Source organism: Protopterus annectens, chromosome 2.part1, assembly GCF_019279795.1.
Source record: "Protopterus annectens isolate FY-2018-M chromosome 2.part1, PAN1.0, whole genome shotgun sequence".
Lineage (NCBI taxonomy): Eukaryota > Metazoa > Chordata > Ceratodontiformes > Protopteridae > Protopterus > Protopterus annectens.
This window is the reverse complement of record NC_056729.1, coordinates 1,111,719,817-1,111,738,897: the sequence shown is the minus strand read 5'-3', so window position 1 is coordinate 1,111,738,897 and position 19,081 is coordinate 1,111,719,817. Positions and strand designations below refer to the sequence as shown.

The 19,081-nt window shown below is 39.6% G+C and overlaps 1 protein-coding gene across 2 annotated transcripts in view; it reads right to left on the bottom strand.

The window, feature by feature from the left end:
- Positions 1 to 19,081, bottom strand: part of RUNX2 (RUNX family transcription factor 2) — a 433,997-nt gene that overhangs the window by 72,192 nt on the left and 342,724 nt on the right. For both annotated transcript variants that reach the window (XM_044062655.1, XM_044062654.1), the window contains one exon: positions 17,932 to 18,105. In XM_044062655.1, coding sequence (XP_043918590.1) covers positions 17,932 to 18,105 — 174 coding nt within the window. The remainder of the gene's footprint in view (positions 1 to 17,931; positions 18,106 to 19,081) is intronic.

Here is a 19,081-nt window from a genome sequence, read left to right as displayed (position 1 = left end):
TGTTGAAATTCCCTTGAAATAGGTAGTCAGTTTGTCTGGTGTGAGATAAGCCATCTGGGCAGTTGTATTTAAGCTTGCACCCAGGAATATTATCTCTTGAGAGGGTACTAGTTTTGATTTATTTTCGTTGACTGTGTACCCTAGGCATGTTAAAAGTATTTTCACAAATGCCAGATGCTGTAGTGAATGTCCTTGTTCTCTGCTTGAATGAGGCAGTCGTCCAAGTAAGGATATATTTGTATTCCTCTTTGTCTGCAGAAAGCAATTACTGGTGCCAGGCACTTTGTGAAGACCCTGGGCGCAGTAGATAAGCCAAAGGGCAGTGCAGAGAATTGGTAATGCTTTGAGCCAGCCTTGAATCTGAGGTATCTTCTGCATGACTGTCCGATTGGGACATGCAGGTATGCCTCTTTTAGGTCTAAAGTCATGAGCCAAGTCTTGCTGCCCAGCATGGGCAGAAACTGCTGCAAGGTCAACGTCTTGAATTTTGGTATATCCAGGAAAGTGTTTAGAATAGATAGGTCCAGTATTGGTCTCCATGCTTTGTCCTTTCTGGGTAACAAAAGCAGTCTTGAATAAAATCCTTGTCCCTGCTCTTGCTGTGGCACTTGCTGAATAGCCCCCATGACCATGAGAGATGTGACTTGTTTTTGAGCCTCTGACAAATGTTTTTTTGGCAGGTCTGGCCAACCATTTGTCCATGGCAGGGTATGGAAGTGAAACTTGTAGCCTTGTGACACTATGTCTAGAACCCTTTTGTCCTGGGTTATAATGTGCCAATTTTGAGAAAAAAGTGCTAATTTTCCCCCTAAGGGTGCAGCCAGAAGATAAGTGCTTGGTTCCGGCAGGGGGAAGTCATTGGGACTGTTTCCTGTATGGTTGTGATTTGTCTTCTCCACTTTTGGAGGTAGAAGCACCCCATTGCTTAGACCTGTACGAACCTTGAGGCTGGGATCTGCCTGTAGGGCATCTGGATCTGCCCCTTTGAGGCCTGTCTGACGCTGGAAAGGACCAATTCTTTGTAGGCCAGTGTCTGCTAAACCTAGGTGGCTGTACCTGTAAGAAATCCTTGACCGTTTACATAGATTTAGCTTTGTCCTCCATTTTCTTTAACACCACTTCTGCCTTAACACCAAACAAGGTATCATGCTGTAATGGAGCATCTAATAATTTTGCTTTGACATGATCAGGCAGATTTTGTTCCTTTATTTTGCAGTGGAAGCCTTGACCTGTTTGGGACCCCTGAGAATAGTTTCTGGGTCTGCAAGCAGTTTTTTAATGGAATTTATTAGAGTTAGGAAAACAGGAGCTGGAGGTAAGGAGACAGGGTCAGACTAGACTCTGAAAAACATCATCTACATATGTCTAACACAGGTGGAATAGCTAGAGGCCTGTGTTGAGGGTAGTAAAAAGAAAGTCTCTGTCTTTCTCTTATTCTGAAAAATCTTGGCTTCCCAGTGGAAGTGCTCCTCATGGTCATGGTATGCCAAAAAGAGTAGTCCCCTCAGGAGGAAGCTGAAGGGCGAATAGATTCCTCATCATCATCCTCTATTCCTGACCAGAAGAGGAATCAGATGAAATGAAACCTGATCCTGAAGATTCATAGTCTCTCTTGCCTAAGCCTCTTATCACCATCTGAGGGAATAGTCTCTGAGGCTCCAATATCTTGAGTTTCCACTTTGGAATTCAGGTCGACTGAGGGCAACCTGCCAGCAGGATAAAACCCATGTGTAATGCTGCAACAGTGAAACATGAAGAACTCTTCAGCAAGAAAGATGAAAATAGCGAATGCTATTTCATAGGCCCCAAAAATCTAAAACATGAAAAATCAAACATTCAGAACAGAGTTTTAACACATACACACAACACAAGCACATCAAACAAACAGCAACACACACACACACACAAATTTCTATATCTAATGCTACTAACTAAAACTAAACATACACTATTTACTACCATTTACCCTAACTCCACCCTAAAGAATTTTTCCAGAGGAAAGAATTTTCTGTTCTGCAACTTCTCTCTTCTTTAATGCTCACTGAATAGTTAGATATCAGAACATTCAAAGTGAATTATTAAAGGGATCAGCAATAAATAAATGAACAAATGTGAATAAAACTTAGTTTAATTACATTTGGGTTATCTGCTTTGCAGTAGCCTCAGTCGGCCCTGATTTACAAAAGTTGGGTCCCCTCGTCCAGTTGCTGTCCTCTTGGAGGGGGACTGCAACAGTGAATACACTCAAACATTTACATTTATGGGTAAGTACACAACTGTACTATGTTCTGTTGTTTCACTGTTGCAGTCATTACATTTATTGGGTTCCCCAAGCTAAAGAAGGGGAGGAGGATTTAACTAGAATTTAACTAGCAGCTAGGCCTGCAAGATTGAGTGTAAGAAAACCAGTTGAATGGGGTCTGATGGCCTGTGGGATAGGTTTCTATGGTGCTATTAGCAAAAAGAGAATGCAGTGGCCTATCCAAGGCTATCAGCCCTAGGGCCTATACAAAACAGCCAACAACATTCCCTGGGCTATCTCTTCCCACACACTATTTTACTGGACCCCTGTCTGTCTAGCAGCAGGACTGACATGATCTCCCATCAATCGTCAAAAGGTTCCTTTTAGAGAAGGACCAAAGGCACTCTGCTTGACATGTATGGGGCATCTATTCAGAGTCTCTGGGGAGTCTCTGGAACCTATCCCTGTTTAGCTCCTGGGCGTGTGGCTCTGAGGGATTGGGATTTCTTTAAGTGTAGCATGTCCAACAGCTCTGGGTTTGACATGGCCTTGTATGTTAAGCAAAGATCGCCTCTGAGTAGACGATATGCGACAGAGTATAGCTGGAGTTTTTTAAGGTGGTCAGCATAGGGCATCTGCTTTAGGCCTGTGATTCTTTTAGTGAGGTATTTCTGTGGCCTTTCCAGTTGTTGCAGATGTCTTGAGAGGTACATACCAAACGGGGCATTGTATTCTATAATGGGTCTAATGAGGGATGAGTACAGTGGGACAATGACCTCCTTTTTTCTGGATGAAAAGCCCTTAGTGATGAGGTGTGCCACATAGAAGAATTTCTTGACTGTTGTGGCGATGTGGTTATCGAAGGTGAGACCACTGTCCACCTGTGTCCCTAAGTCTCTTATCACACTTTCGGTGTTTAGTGTACTGCCACCTATATGGTAATTCATGGATAAATGTTTTTTTCCCAAAGGGGATAACTATACATTTCTTGGCATTGAGCTTGAGCCCATGGCTCTGGCACCAAGCATCTGTTTCTGTAAGGCCCTTTTGTAGAGTATCCACATCATTTGGGGATTCAATAATGGTTCCCAGTTTGCAGTCATCTGCGAACTTTGTTATCCAGAGTCCCTTAGTGTTGGCCTGTACTTCAGAGAAGTAGATGCCAAACAAGAGCGGTCCCAGGACTGAACCCTGAGGTACTCCTTCAGATTTTCTTTGAGGTTTAGTCCTGTCCAAGTAGAATCAAAGCTGTCTGTGCACATCTAAAGAGTGCAGTATCCATTCTCCTTTGTTCTGTGGGTTAGGAAAGAAGGTAGGCAAATGAATGGACTGATTAAGAGCCACACTGGATACCACCTTGGACATGAAGGAGGGATTGGTTCTGAGGGACACTCTGTCCGCATGAAAGATGATAAAAGATTCCACTGCCATAAGAGCCTGTAATTCAGATACTCTTCTTGCAGAAGTGATTGCTAAAAGGAAAGCTGTTTTCCAGGAAATAAATTTTAAATCTGCAGTAGCAGCTGGCTCAAAAGGAGGAAGAGTGAGTTTCTCCAAGACAAAGTTAAGATCCCGGGCAGGAGTTGGAGCTTTCCTGGGTGGCCTTAAGTGCTTGGCCCCCCTGAGGAACTGCTTGAGCAGTGGGTGAGAGAAGAGTGGAGGCTCCATGCTTTAATGAGCTGAAATGGCTGAGGCATGAATTTTGATGGAGGAAAAGGACAAGCCCTTATGAAGCATCTCAGTCATGTATTGTAGAATCTGAGGTAAATTTGGCACTGCTGCACTCATCCCTTAAGATTGGTTCCAGGCACAAAATCTTTTCCATTTTGCAGCATAAGATTTTCTGGTACTGGGCCTCCTTGCCTCTAAAATGATATCCATCACTGATTTGCTGAGGGATGGTAACGGAGGGATTAGGTAATTAGCCAGGCTGCCACGTTCAGGGTTTGCAGTTAAGGGTGCAGAATATGGTTCTCCTGCTGAGACAACAGGGAAGGAGTCTGAGGCATGTGCCACTGAGCCAAGCGTGACACACTGCAAAAGAGTGGGTACCAGTGTTGGCGAGGCCAGTCTGGTGGAATTAAAATTGTCCTTGGCTTGTCCTGTTTGATCTTTAGTAGTACTTTGGAGAGCAGAGGCAAAGGAGGAAAGGCATAAACTGATAGGTTTTTCCAGCTGAAGGATATAGCATCCACTTTCCAAGCAAGCTTGTGGGGAATCCTTGTGCAAAATCTGTCCAATTGATGGTTCCGGGGGGAGGGAAACAGGTCTATATCTGGGCTCCCCCATTTGCTTTTCAACATGCTGAAAACCCTTGGTTCCAATTTCCACTCGTGTGGGTCCATGAGATTTCTGCTTAGTCCGTCTACCAGTGTATTTAGTTTTCCTGGCAGGAATTGAGCTTGTTGATTCACTTGGTAGCTCAAGGTTGTGTTCCACAATGCCATGGCTAGTCTGCAGAGGGGGTAAGAATGACAACCCCCTGCTTGTTTATGTACCACATCACAGTGGTGTTGTCCGTCTTTACCATTAGTTGTCCTGGAAGAATGTGGTCCTTGAAGGCTGTCATTGCATTCTGTACAGCTAACATTTCCTTTTGATTTATGTGCAGGTGCATTTGGCGTGGGTTCCATTTGCCCTGAATGCACTTCCCTGCCAGGTGAGCCCCCCATGCATAGTCTGATGCATCTGTTGTTAAAATTTGGGCGGCAGGGGGTAGTGTGAATGGTAGTACCCTGTTTGGTGGCAGGCCTCTGCCCACCAAAGGAACTCTAGGTGTAGGCAAGGTATGATTGGAATCCTTGCTTCTAGATCCTGTGAATGTTGACACCATAGGCTTTTGAGATACCATTGTAGTTTCCTCATATGCAGCCTTGCATATGGAATTAGAAGAATGCAGGAGGCTATGAACCCCAAGGCTTGCAGAATTTGCCTTGCAGACAGCTGGGTTTTTGTGGCCACTTGTTTGAAGTAGATTGTCAAATGAATCTGTTTCTCTGGCATGAGGAAAGCCATCTGGGAAGTTGTATTCAAGCTTGCTCCCAGGAATGTAATTTGTTGATAGAGTACCAGGTGTGATTTCTTTTCGTTTATGGTGTCCAGAGCCGCTGTGCAGGCACCAGCTTGGCCTGTGAGTTTGACCTGTGTAAAAAACACTTTTAGTATTGATCATTGTCACTTGTTAAAACTTACTGTACTTTATATCTTTGTGTGATAGTTCCTGTTTAATCCCTTTTAATGAATTTCATTATTTTTGTACACTGTCCTTTCTTTTGAGTTTATTTAAACTGTGTTATATTTTAAAGCTACTATTTCGTGAATGTTTTCTCCCCTGATTCACCACTGAAAATGAGCAATATCACCCAGTTGGACTTTCCCCAGTAAATAAAAGCAAGTAAATAATGAAATATACTAACACAAATTTATATATAGTATAAAGACATGCACACGCACAATTCCACACACACGCTTGTGTACACATTGATCTACTTTGGAAGCCTGCTGTTTGGGACAATAATATTAGAGTAACAGCTGAGAGTAATATGGTCCAGGTGCACAAATTAACAAGGTATTTGTTGTAAGACCTCTGCTGCTGTTAGGATAGTAATGTGCTGTACAAATATAGCCCAGGATGGAGTATAAACTTTTTTTTTAATCTGGCTAACAGACAACAGTAAAAGATGCTGCCCTTCAACAGAATTACACAAGTACAGCCCACGTGATGTGCTCAGACACAGACACATTCTGTCATACTATTGCCAGAGATGGACAGGTAGCACTTTGCCTTCTGAATGTACCTTGTACCGACAGCATTACATTTAATTGACTGTACAGTAGTTGAGATTTAAACTTTGTTTGTACAGTTTGCAATGCTGATCCCACAGCTTCTTATTCCCCATAGGAAGGTACTGACAGTGTGATTTCTATTTGCATACTGACAGTAATCGTTTGTGTGGGCTTTTCTCTTTCAGTCCATAGTTGTGTGATTACAGTATATTTAAATAAGGAGGTATGGGACTACAGTAGGGACTTGTCCTGTCAACAAAATGCTATTTTTTGTGGGTTTCATCCAGCTGAAACTTCATTTGATGTGTTTCGCCAGTTTGAAGCTTTAGAGAATTTAAACTTGACAAAACATAGTGTGATGTAATGTACCATGGTATCTTTTATTAAGCTAACAGTTAAGGAGGTCATCCCAGAAATGCAGTTGTGCTGTAGGACAGCTTGGGCAGGTTAAATAATGGATTCTGTTAAGGAAATGCATAAAGGGTAAAAAATAAACTGTGTTATACAGCTGTGTACATGAGAGTCATCCATCATTATAAATGACATGCTGGGTAAGAATTTATTTGTTTATTAATAAACTTGCTGCCTTTACTCTGTAAAGGTGCTTTATCAAACCTAACCGTTTGTTAGCACATGAACAGTGTCCTACATTTGCTGTGCAGATGAGCTGTGCAAACATGAGAGTTAAGGTACACTGCCTTTTTTCTGTGCTTTTTGGATAAGAAACATTTTTACAGATGGTGTTTCACAGAGATTGCTACTTTCAGCATGTTACTTGGTACTTTAATAAAGCTGAATATAAATTATAATTAGAACTGCAGTGCAAGGAGAAGCGGTTTGAGTTGAGTGCCGCTTGTTTTTCTTATACTTGATTTTGACTGGCATTCCAGTAATGTATTTAAAAAGTAATTTATTTTTCATGCCTCACAACCTGTTTGTTTCCATCTAGATATTAAGTAAGCTGTCATGCAGCCAGTGCATTGAAATTTTTTTTTTCTTCTACACTTCATTTTGTCTTGATTGGACTCTCATAATGATGGTTTGGCACACAGGGCAGCGTATTTAATTAAAGTTACAGTTTTTGTGGTTTTTGAGCAAAGCTCGTCCCCTTTCTAGTTGGCTGCACCCCTTCCCATTGACCCCACCCATTCACCAGTCTCCTGCAGCCCCCCCTTTGATTTGAAGTCACCAGCCGCCACTGTCAAAAAGTGCTTAACAAGCCTGTCTTCTCCCCAAAATTCCAAGCACTTCACTAATTTTTAGCATATCCACATTGGTTGTAAAGAGATCAGCCCCTCAAAATGTTCCAAAGCAAGCAGTACAACTTGTACCACATCCTCTTGTTCAAGCCTTTATTTTTTAAGAAATTTTTCATTAACTACTAATTTCTCTTGCAGTAAAAATGATACATTTTGTACTAACTATCCACAGGTTAATAGGTAACTACTATGCATGTACTCTAGGAGACTAGTGAGGAGCTTAACCCAATCTTCTTTTTGCCCCATAGCACTGTTAGCTTAAGTGTTTTCTTCAGAGTTATACAGCAGGCAAAGAGAGGCTGAGGAAATCAGTCTCTGGATTACAAGTAGCAGATAATTAACAACTCAGCCGCTGTACTAACTGCCATATCTAACAAAACAACATTGTCCCTGAGTGGGCTTGAAGCTAAACAATAAACCAGAAAGCCTTAAGCCTAATCCGTTCAGTTTTGCTAAGTGAAGACATCATCCATCTCATTCATCTCATAAACATACACAAAAACACGTGTTGATCACTAAAAATATTAACACCAGCTTTTTATTTATTTTTCATATTTTGGTTGTAACTAAAAGATTTTTGCAGCATATATCTGTGTACCTGCAAAAATAAATGTACACGAGCATTACTGTGTGCATACTTAGTTAAAGACATCTACACATATGTGCACACTCATGCAGATTTATGTAGCACCAAGAATTGACATTTACTGGGAACCATAATAATCTGCATTACAAACATCCTTTAATAAAAAGAAACAGAACTGAGGCCCATCAAATAAACGAAAGCATACCTACAACCGCAACATCACTAAATAACCAATGTCTAATGCCCAAACCTCAGCTTACAGAACATGACTACCAGAATCATTCCAAAGTCAGCTATAAGCCAAGGTGTCTCATGCAAAACAGGTGACAGAGCTTTAAATCAAAAACTCTTACGTAATTTAGTGAATTAAACAAAGCAAATACAGAACTACTATTCTATGAAACAGTCAATACAAGCAAATACACAACCTCATAATTTCAAACTTTCCCTTAAGGTCGGGTTTAATAAGCGCACGTCTTGAATTTTGAGGAATCTCCCCATATTTATATGACCTAGTAAATAATAGAAATAATGGTACTGTAACTTCTTGCTGAAGTGTTCTCAAGTCATTATTACTAATTCAGTCTCCTTTCTGTTCTTTGTTTGGATCCAGTTTGCACAGTTCTTTGTCAATATAATCTAATTTGATTCCAGCATCTGAGGTTACCTGGATGTCATTAGGACAACTTATCATCCCCTTTGTGGAGCCAAACTGTTTTGCATAAGATTTTGTAAACATATCTATTCCATTGTGTTTGAGAATACATTTTAGAAACTACACAGTTTATCTATTTGTATGTCACTACTCCTTCCATAGCTTATGTATCTATAACATTGTTTCCTATTATACTCAATATCTTTATAGACATTTTCTTCAAAATTTTCTTGATCTTGTCCTACATTATGCTTAATTTGTCTGTCCAGCTTGTTTACTTCAGTTTTTAAATTTGTAGTTTGACCTCCTTTCCATTTCTTTTACTTCAAATCTCTTACCTTAATCAAGTATCTCTTTCTTATGGAAATATATCCTCCTGACGGTCTGTGCCTAGGTCCTGATATTAAACATTTTTTTTACTTTTTACATTCAAACAATTTCTCTTTCAAAACTTTCCGCATTCCTTCTGCAGTTTTTGCACTGAATGCATCACTCCAATTAGTTTGACATAGTACTCTTTTACTACCATATAATCTGTTATTAATCTTCTGTGCTCGAAATGCAGGTAGAGGTCAGGATCAAAGAATTAATCACAGAGCTGAAAGACAACAAAAGATACTACCTTCACCATTGTGACACCCTGGAAGCACTTGAGACTTTCTTTGTATTAGCCATCTCCAGTATATAATTTATCCCTTCTGAAAAGTCTGATTATTTCTCGTGTACCTGCACTGTTCTTTCTCTGAGGAGTACAAAATTAAGTTTTCTTGGGGCTTTTTTTATATCAGTTTCATCTCATGTTCTGGACATCCTCACTGTCCTTCTTTGGGTCACATCCATCCTGATAAAACATATATAAAGCTGTGACCTTCTGAAATATATACAATGTAACCCCCACGCAGCCCCATAGACTGACAAGCTCTCTTAACATCACTACATTTCTTAATTCTTTTGTAAACAGTTTCCATACATTAACATTCAACCAACTATACTCACAGTGATAGATTTATTTAGATCACAAAATATGGTATCCACATCACTTTTCTTATGTGGTGATTGTTTTTATACTCCCTTTACTATCAGCATATTGTTTAAATAACTGTGCTAACAATTTGTTATAAATCTCATTTGGTGCAATACTACAACAGATGTTTTTTAATATCATCACGTCAAGATCAGTAGTGCTATTTATCAAAATTTTACTTTAATTAGTCGCTGTGTCATTTAAGGTACACAGCACACCTCACTGCAGATTCGGTTCTCTATTCAACAGTCCTGTAGTTTCTTTTTTTTTTTCTAATAGTTTTGCTGAGAACAACATCAGGCTCGAGATGGGTTGTAGGTTAAGAAACAGTACTGTCTTTTATGGATTATGTTTGTCTGGTGTGATTAATAAACCACAACTTTCTTTGTCCAACAATAACAACTACATGAATAAACAATACAATAAGTTGTGTGGGTACTAACATGTTTCCTTACAAAGCTTTGAAATATTAAAACTGTATTCAAAATAAAAATATATATTGCCTAAATAAACAGAAAAAAACAAAAACTGGATGGCCAAGCAATAAAGAACATCAACAACATGCTTTAATAATAATGCCGCGGTGGTACGGCGGTAGCGTTGTTACCTCACAGCAAGAGGTTCTCCCGTTCGATTCTTGGCTTGGCTTGGGAGTGCCTTCTGTGTGGAGTCTGCATGTCCTCCCCGCGGTTGGGTAGCATTCGAAAGACATGCGTGCGTAAATGGGCGTGCCTTCGTTGAAGGTTGGGTGTCGAGCTGGCACCTTGGTGTTTCGTACAAGTCTACTGCCAATCATTAGTGGGCCGGAGTTCCGCTGTGGCGACCCCTTACCGGGAAAAAGCCGAAAGACAAACAACAACAACATGCTTTAATAAGTAAGTTACTTTAAAGAAAGACTGTAACGTAGCTATACTCTTCCCTGCAACATATTAATACACAACTTTGACAGTAGTCAGGAACCAACTCCTTCAAAACAATCACTTTCTAGTGTGCCAAAATGTGACTGCAACCACCCATTATCCTGGAAACTCTTCTTGTATTCATACAAAGAAATGTTTCATCTTACATATAAAACTGAAACACAGAAAATTTCTTTAATGAGGCATAGCATACAATATTACATTTTTATAATTGTTTCAGAGAAAAGTGAGACAAAAACATTATATACCGCTGGCTCTTAGTATCATATTAATCAAAAAAATAAAACCAGAGTGCTCAAATTTTACAAAGGATACATGCTGATAAACGTCATTTTAAACATTTTGTAAAATAACGTTCTGAAAATGGTTTGATATGAAATTAGGAATTCAAAGACTGCTCAGGATTAAAATGAAATTAAAATTTATTAAAGTTCTCTTAAAATACAGGCAAAGTAAACACTACAGATAAAAGTACTGGTTGTTAGTAACCTCAACAGTAAAATTAGAGAATCTTAAAAGGAAGTGCCAGAAAAATAGGTCTTCAGTGATCTGTTAAAACTAGCCAGATTTGGAGATTATCTCTGCTACCAGGGAAGTAGATTGCAGAGGTGTCATATCTAATGAAAAAGGCATGCACACTTAGGACTTCACATTGACACCAGGAACCTATAACAACCCCTGGTACCAGGAATACAAAGATCTCAAAGAGCTGTATGAGAATAAGAGCTCTTCCAGAGATGGGAAACCCATGGCATGTATGCCTAAGTAAACTAACACAAGCACTTCAATGGTGATAACAGACTTTATCAGATGCTACAGCAGAGATGTCATATCCACTAAAGATGAAATTACACAAATAAATCTATGTTCCATTACCACGGCCAAGAACAAAATACAAAATAAATCAGCTTTACAGGGGGAAAGTTTATTTTTACCCCACAGTCAATGTGCATGAACATATTAAAACTGAAAGTAGTTAACAATATGTGACAGTTCAGTTTCATAAGAAGCACATCATGCCTGCTCAGTCTAGTTGAGCTCTTTGAAAGGGCTACAGAGGCCAAGGACAGAGGCATACAGCTCATTTTGCCTACCTTGCCAAGGCTTTCTGGATGTGCTGAGATTACTGACAAACCCTCCCAATTTAAGATGATCCCCTGTGTAATTGGCTGTATAGGTAAATAGCTAAAGGATAGAACCCATGCCGTTAAGATGAGGGTTATCTGTTCTAGAAAGAAAAATGTCACTAGTGATGCTCCACTGGGCCCCGCCCTGGGACCCATCCTCTTTGACATATATTTCTCTGACAAGAAAGCAAATATTGGGGGTCTATTGCAAACCAAGTGTACTGTTGAATGCAGACTAGATGTGGTTATGAAATCACATTCTGATTTACAAATATTCCACTAAAGGCTACAGCAAGCAGACACTTGGTGTGTTAAATCGTGGGTTTAACCTCAATACCAACAAATGAAGCACAATTTCCTTTGGTAAACCTAGTATCACCACTATATAGTAACATTACACTTAAATCTGACAGTGATCAGGGATTTGGACAGCTTTTTAATATCAAACTCTCCTTTGAGCACTGCATTACTGTCATGGTGAGAAAATCCTTCTATCTTGCACAACTTTTGTGTTAGCTCCTCCAGGTCAAAACAAGTTATAGTCCCACTTTATTCCTCCCTATAGGTCTGTCATTGAATATAATGACCCCTTTGGCATATACCCTGCTAAGCACCTAAACCAACTAAAAAGACAATAATGATTCCTCAAGACAAAATCACAATTCTTATTAACCTAACTACTTTGACATACAAAAAAAATCTATCCCCTCTACTCAGTTTCATATACGATCTCGAAGGTAATTTTTGATTAATCTTCCATGTTATACTGATCCAGCAGTCACTGAATTATTTTACCTAAACAGAACCAGCTCAGGCTCAAGCTTACTGAATAAAGTTCAACATGTAAATAAACCACATATTTTCACTATGTCTCAACCATACGTATATCTGCTTTACCACATACAGTGTAGCCTACTACAAGTTATAGAAATCCCTGTATTTCCACATTAGACTTTGTAGAAGACAGTATCCCCATGAGGTAACTACCTTACTGATACTGTTAATATATTACACATACATACCACGAAAAACTGCTGTTTATGCATTGTTATTTGCATTTCTGATTGCTATTTGTTGCCTGCTAGTGAATGTTTTTGTTCTCAGGTTTGTCATACTTTATACTTGTGACAATGTCTGCATTTTGATGATTGTTTTATTCATTGTGTTTGCCCAGGTCATAGCTGAAAAGGGTCTTCAGACCATTTCACTTAGCAGTTTCATGAAAGAAAATATATACATAAATAAACCAGTGGTAAACCACTACCTGCTGTTGAGACCTAAATCTACGTCACAACATTAACAATACAGGCCTCCTTATATAAGGCAGAATACTTCCCTGGCAACCTTTAAAACCAGTTGCATGACCGGATGGGTAATCACACATTTTCACCTGAAATAAGTGTGGAAAATCTACTTAATGATGGACATTAATCTTCCATGAGCTGTTTGATAGTCTCCTTGACCTAAAGCTTACGATCCTATGAAACAACGAAAAACTTTTTTTTTAAATACATCATGTTCACAGTTTTCCAACCCTGCTTTATGTGCAAACACCTAAAATGGGTATTGCTTATTTACATCTGTTGGCAGTAAAACTAAACTTGAAATGCAACTGCAGTTAAAGGAATTAATTCACCAACAACATCAAACCACAAAGAAACAAACAAAATTTAAAATCCTCCCACAAGGAAATGCAATACTTAGCTCAGCTAAAAATCAAACAAAAACATCAAAATTACATCTAAACAAATGCAGTAAATCAATGCCACTTCTCAAAAAAGTGGTACTGTATAAAACAATTTTATTACTACTGGATCTGACTCTGAAATGATCAGATCTGATATGGCAAGCTCCTTTACTAAACCGAATCAGATTCCTAGCAAGTCACCTGGTGTGAGGTTATCATAATTGTGACTCAACTTTGGTATATCTAATTTTACATTTTTCCCTGAGTTTGTACAACTCAGAAAATGGTTGCATAAGTTGAAGGTTGTAGGAGTGCAGCTCCCCAATATACTCAGGGCCAACTTTAGTACCATTTGAGAAATTAGCCACATTGTTTCAATTTTCTGTTTTCTTCAAGTGCAATAACAAAGGGTTCAAGTTAATATGAAGCCAAATGAATTGTCACTAAAGGCCCTGAATTAAATATTTAAAAGAACACCATAACCTTGTGTGATTTCAAATACCCTGGTATAGACTGGGTGAACTACCAATGTTCCAACTCCTATACTCAGCGATTCATAGAATTTATAAATTCAAATGTCCTTGAACAACTAGTATGTTCCCCCACTAGAGGGGACAACATATTGGATTTAATCATCACAAATATGGCCGCCCATTGTACCACACCCATTATCACTCCCTCCTTGGTCAGATCCGACCACAAACTGATAACCCTGGACATCCTCACCCCTCCACCTCCCCCAGTCAAAGAAACCCTAGTCAAAAACCTTTCCAAAGCAAACTTCAAACTACTTGCATCCGAAGTGGAAAGCTTCACTATTCCCTTGCAGAAGGATAATGATATCCAGGATGCGGAATCCTACACCAAGGCACTCTATATGCATCTTCAGGATTGCATGGACCGTGCTATCCCAAATAAAACCAAGACTCCTTCCTCAAGCAAGAAGAAACCAGTCTGGTGGACCCCGCCATAAGCAAACTTTACAATAAAAGGAGAAGACTTATACAAAAAAAGGCCAAATCTCAAGTAGAAAAATCATCCCTGATCAGCATTAGTAAGAAATTGAGGGCCCTCATCAAGTCAACTAAAGCTAATTTTGAAAAGAAAGTTGCCAAGGATGCCGAGGATAACCATAAGGCCTTCTATGGCTATGTCAAAAACCTAAATGGCAATGCTCAGGTCTGTTCTGAGCTAGTACAAAATGGAACAAAATACACTGACCCTTCTGACATTGCCAACATCTTGGCTGACAGGTTCAGTGCAAATTCCACCCCTCCCACTCACCACCTACAGGGCCTATTACCATTCCAGGGGATTGTGTAAGTCCAATTATTACTGATAGGTTGGTTAACAAGGCTCTATCTAAAGCTAAAAACACTGCCTCCATGGGACCAGATGGTGTCCCAGGCTGTGTCATACGCGAGCTCCAAAAGGAATTATCCCCGCATCTTAATACCCTGTTCAGTCTCAGCCTCTCCACAGGATATGTGCCCATAGAATGGCGCACGGCAACGGTGGTCCCACTACACAAGGGTGGGGCCACAACTGACCCTGGAAACTACCGACCAATAAGCCTGACCAGTCTGATCTGTAAGGCAATGGAGCGAATCATTATGGAACTCATAAATGGAGAGATTGGGAACCTTCAGTCGCTGAACCCCACACAGTTTGGCTCCATCAAGGGCAGATCATGCCTCCTGAACCTGGTGGATTTCTTTGAGACAGTTACTCAGGCTATATATAAGGGAAAGGAGGTACACATGGCTTACCTTGACCTTGCTAAAGCATTTGACACCATTCCCCATTCAGGTATTATTGATAAGCTCATCAGCCTGGGCATAAACTCTTACGTCACAAGATGGATTGCAAACTGGCTCTCAGACAGATCCCATAAAGTAAGAGTAGTGGGATCTATGTCCGAATCCAGACCAGTAACGAGTGATGTGCCTCAGGGCTCTGTCCTGGAGCCCCTCCTGTTTGGCATATACTTCTCAGAAGTATAGGCAAGCACGGAAGGGCTGTGGCTAAGTTTGCGGACGACTGCAAACTGAGTGCTATAATAGAGTCTCCGGCCGACATGGAGATCCTCCAGAAGGGCCTAAATGAGACTGATGCATGGCGTCAAAGCCATGATCTCAAGCTAAATGCAAAAAAAATGCGTAGTAATCCCCTTTGGAAAAAACAGAGTACCCGCAAACTACAACATAGGAGGTAATCCCCTGAAATCTGAAGAAGAAATAAGGGATCTAGGGACCCAAGTAGATAGTCAGCTTTCCTTTGATAACCATGTTGCCAAAGTGGTTAGAAAATCCTTCTATGTGAACCATCTGATCACGAAAGGGTTTGCATCAAGATCTAAGGATGTAATGGTGCCCCTCTACTCTTCCCTCATCAGACCCATTATTGAGTACAATGCACCAATTGGAATGTACCTGACTAGACATCTCCAGCAGCTGGAGAGACCACAGAGGTACCTAACCAAGAGGATTACTGGCCTCAAACAGTTGCCCTATGCAGCACAATTGAAAAAGCTAAGACTGTTCTCTGTTGCATACTGCTTTCTCAGAGGCGATCTCTGTCTAACGTACAGAGCCATGTCCAACCCAGAATTGTTGAACATGCTCCATCTTAGCAAAACCAAATCTACTTGAGCTACATGCTCTAGAGATATAAACCTCAACACAACAATGAATAGAACATGATGGAGGGATAGATTCCCTTCACAGTGACTTCCCTTACTATGGAACAGGGTCCCGATCTACATAAGACAGCGCCCCTCACTATCACTCTTCAAGAGGAACCTTGATGAGTGGATGGGTAACAGAAAGTTCACACCGGGGATCACACCAACAGCACTACTAGATAGTGGCCAAAGGTACTAGCTGCTAGTACAAGGGTCTATGGAACTAGTAAAGGGGCGATGAATACCGCACAATGTGGCTGGGCTAATATATGCCTTCGGGCACATAGCCCAGTACCAACCTATGAACCTAAGAAATCAACCTGCAGCAGTTGCAAAATGGTGCCCATTGGAAAGAACGTCACAGACAGTTCGGACAGCATATACTATCTGCAGATGGCAGTGGATGAGACAAGCAAAAACAAGGCAGCAGGGTAATAAAGACGGTACAAGTACTATTTTGTTTGACCAGCCTTGTCATTACTTTTAGTTTTATTTATTTAATAAAAATATTAGCAAGCCTTATATTCAAAAATGACAAGGCAATAATTTGAAAAGAAACAGAGAAAAGTAAAACAGACTTAGACTATATCTGATGCAAAATATAAAAGATTTAAAAAGACCACATAGAGTATGCCAGATGGATGTATACACAAGTCACAGTAAAAACAATCTGAAACTTTTAAATTACACTTGTAGTTTACTAAGAAAAACATTTAGTAATGTTGGGCCCACTCCTGCCATCATTCTCCAATTCATCTCATCAAAAAAAAAAAAAAAAACCTACAAAGACTCCTGAAATGTACTGAGAGCATGGCTCACTATAAAAGCAGTCATGTCGGTTCAGCAACATTGAGACTGCACAACCGCTAAAAAGTGACGTGTAGCCAGAAAGTTCAGTTTTCTACTCAGTGCCTCAGATTTTCAATTCATATAGTGCACTTTGCATTTAACAATGTGCACGTTTCTTCAAATGCAGTTCACTGAACATTTGGATATTATCATTTTCAAAGATCTGTAAATTTTGGTATGCCTATGAACAGGGTCTGCATTAGCACTTTGGGGGCCCCAAGTACAATTTAACATGAGGGAGCCCTCTGCTAAGGAAAGCAGCTACTGTGCCAATATCCTCCTTGTCCATGTTCCTCAACATTCCATTTCCCTACTGTTCCTTCCCTTCATTTACATCTCCCTAATAGTAAATAACTAATAAAATCCATACTACTCAAAAGCAAACTTACAAAAGAAAAATGTATGAAAAACAGAGCAGAAATCAAATCACAAACTGAAAACCAGTCAAAGTGCAGAAGTGGGAAGCAGGCATTATAAAATGCAGGACATAAACAGGACAAACAATGCCTGACAATAACTATAGCACATCAATGTCCAGACAGAGGTCAAGATTTAGTCTCAGCTACAGTAGTGGGTTCTCTGCTTCACTTCCTAACTAGTTTCTTTCCACACCAAAAAACATGCTAATATATGAAATGGCAAGCTAAACACTACCACAGGTGTGTGTGTGCGTGTGTGTGTGTGTGTGTGTGTGTGTGTGTGTGTGTGTGTGTGTGTGTGTGTGTGTGTGTGTGTGTGTGTGTGTGTGCGCGTGTGTGTGTGCATGTGTGCGCACATGCGCATTTGTATGTGCATCCAGTAAAGGACTGGTGTCCTACTGCTTCTCTGTATTATTCATAGCCGATTTAGGGCCCAGCTCCCCTGTGATCCTAAAAAGGATATAAAGGGTACTGGAAAATAAGTGATTGAAAGAATGAATTTCGAAATTGATCTGTTATAACTCACAGTACTTACAGAACTCCTGCCTCTTGTCTAGTAACAATTCTCCACACAGCATTCTTCATCAGCTGTGCCTAGCTCCTTGAAGTTAAAGGAAAAGAAATGGCATATACCTTTACCACCATTCCAACATCTTTAGACCTCCATATCCTTTATTTCTACAGTTTGTCTTACCTGTTAGCTGAGTTTGTCCTTGTGGATTAAAGCCAGTTTGTGTAGCATTAAGCGAAGGCCGCGTAGTCTGAGTTGGAACACTAACCCTCACAGAACCATGAGGGAGACGTCCTATTTCTGTGAGCCGTTCTGAGAACAAACCAGGTTTGGGATCATCCAGCTTCTGCCTATGTCCTAAGAGAAGGGAGAGGCATATTAATTAAAAGACATTTTTACTTTCCAAAAAATGACTAGCACATAGAGGAAGAAATCAAATATGGTCAGTATCAAGACATCTTTATAATTACATATTCTTAATCAAGTAACCCTTACTGATTGTGTTTTTCTCCCCTATAATATTCAATTTGATTAAACAAGTCACGCTTCTTCATCAAATTCTAAACTGCTATAATTTCATACATATAAATGCATACATATGGGTCCCCTTCAGAAGATGAACTTTTCAGAAAGCTGAAATTCATATGGTCAAGACAATAGAATGGACTTTCGGAAAAGTCTAAATATTTGTATGAAGATTGTGGTACAATGGAGATTGGGGAATTTACCCTTTTACCCCTACAGTGGGATCTCAGAGTTGATATAACATGCAGTTAATATGTAGGGAGCTTGCCCCATGCAAAAACACAGATTTAGATCATTTTGTTACATCTGGCTTTTCATAAAACTGATTTGATGGAATCAACCATATGAATTTCGACTTTCTGAAAATGTGATCTTTTGACAGATCTGTACACAGACATACATAGATATAAATATAGTTATAAATAAAAAATAAATAAAATAAATAGATACATCCCATTGTGTCAACTGAGGTCTTTACCCCCTAGGGATTGTGTATAACTGCTATTATATCAATATTGTTTAAAATTGTACTTGTTTTAAAATGTACTACTGAAGCTTTTCTCCTTGGGTCTCAACTGAAAATAGGCCAAAAACCCGGTTAACAAATGTCAATAAATATATATATATATATATATATATATATATACACACATACATACACACACATATATACTCACATACACATATGTGTATCTGCATGTGTATATATATATATATATATATATATATATATATATATATATATATACACACACACACACACACACACACACCTATATATATATATACATATACATACATATACATA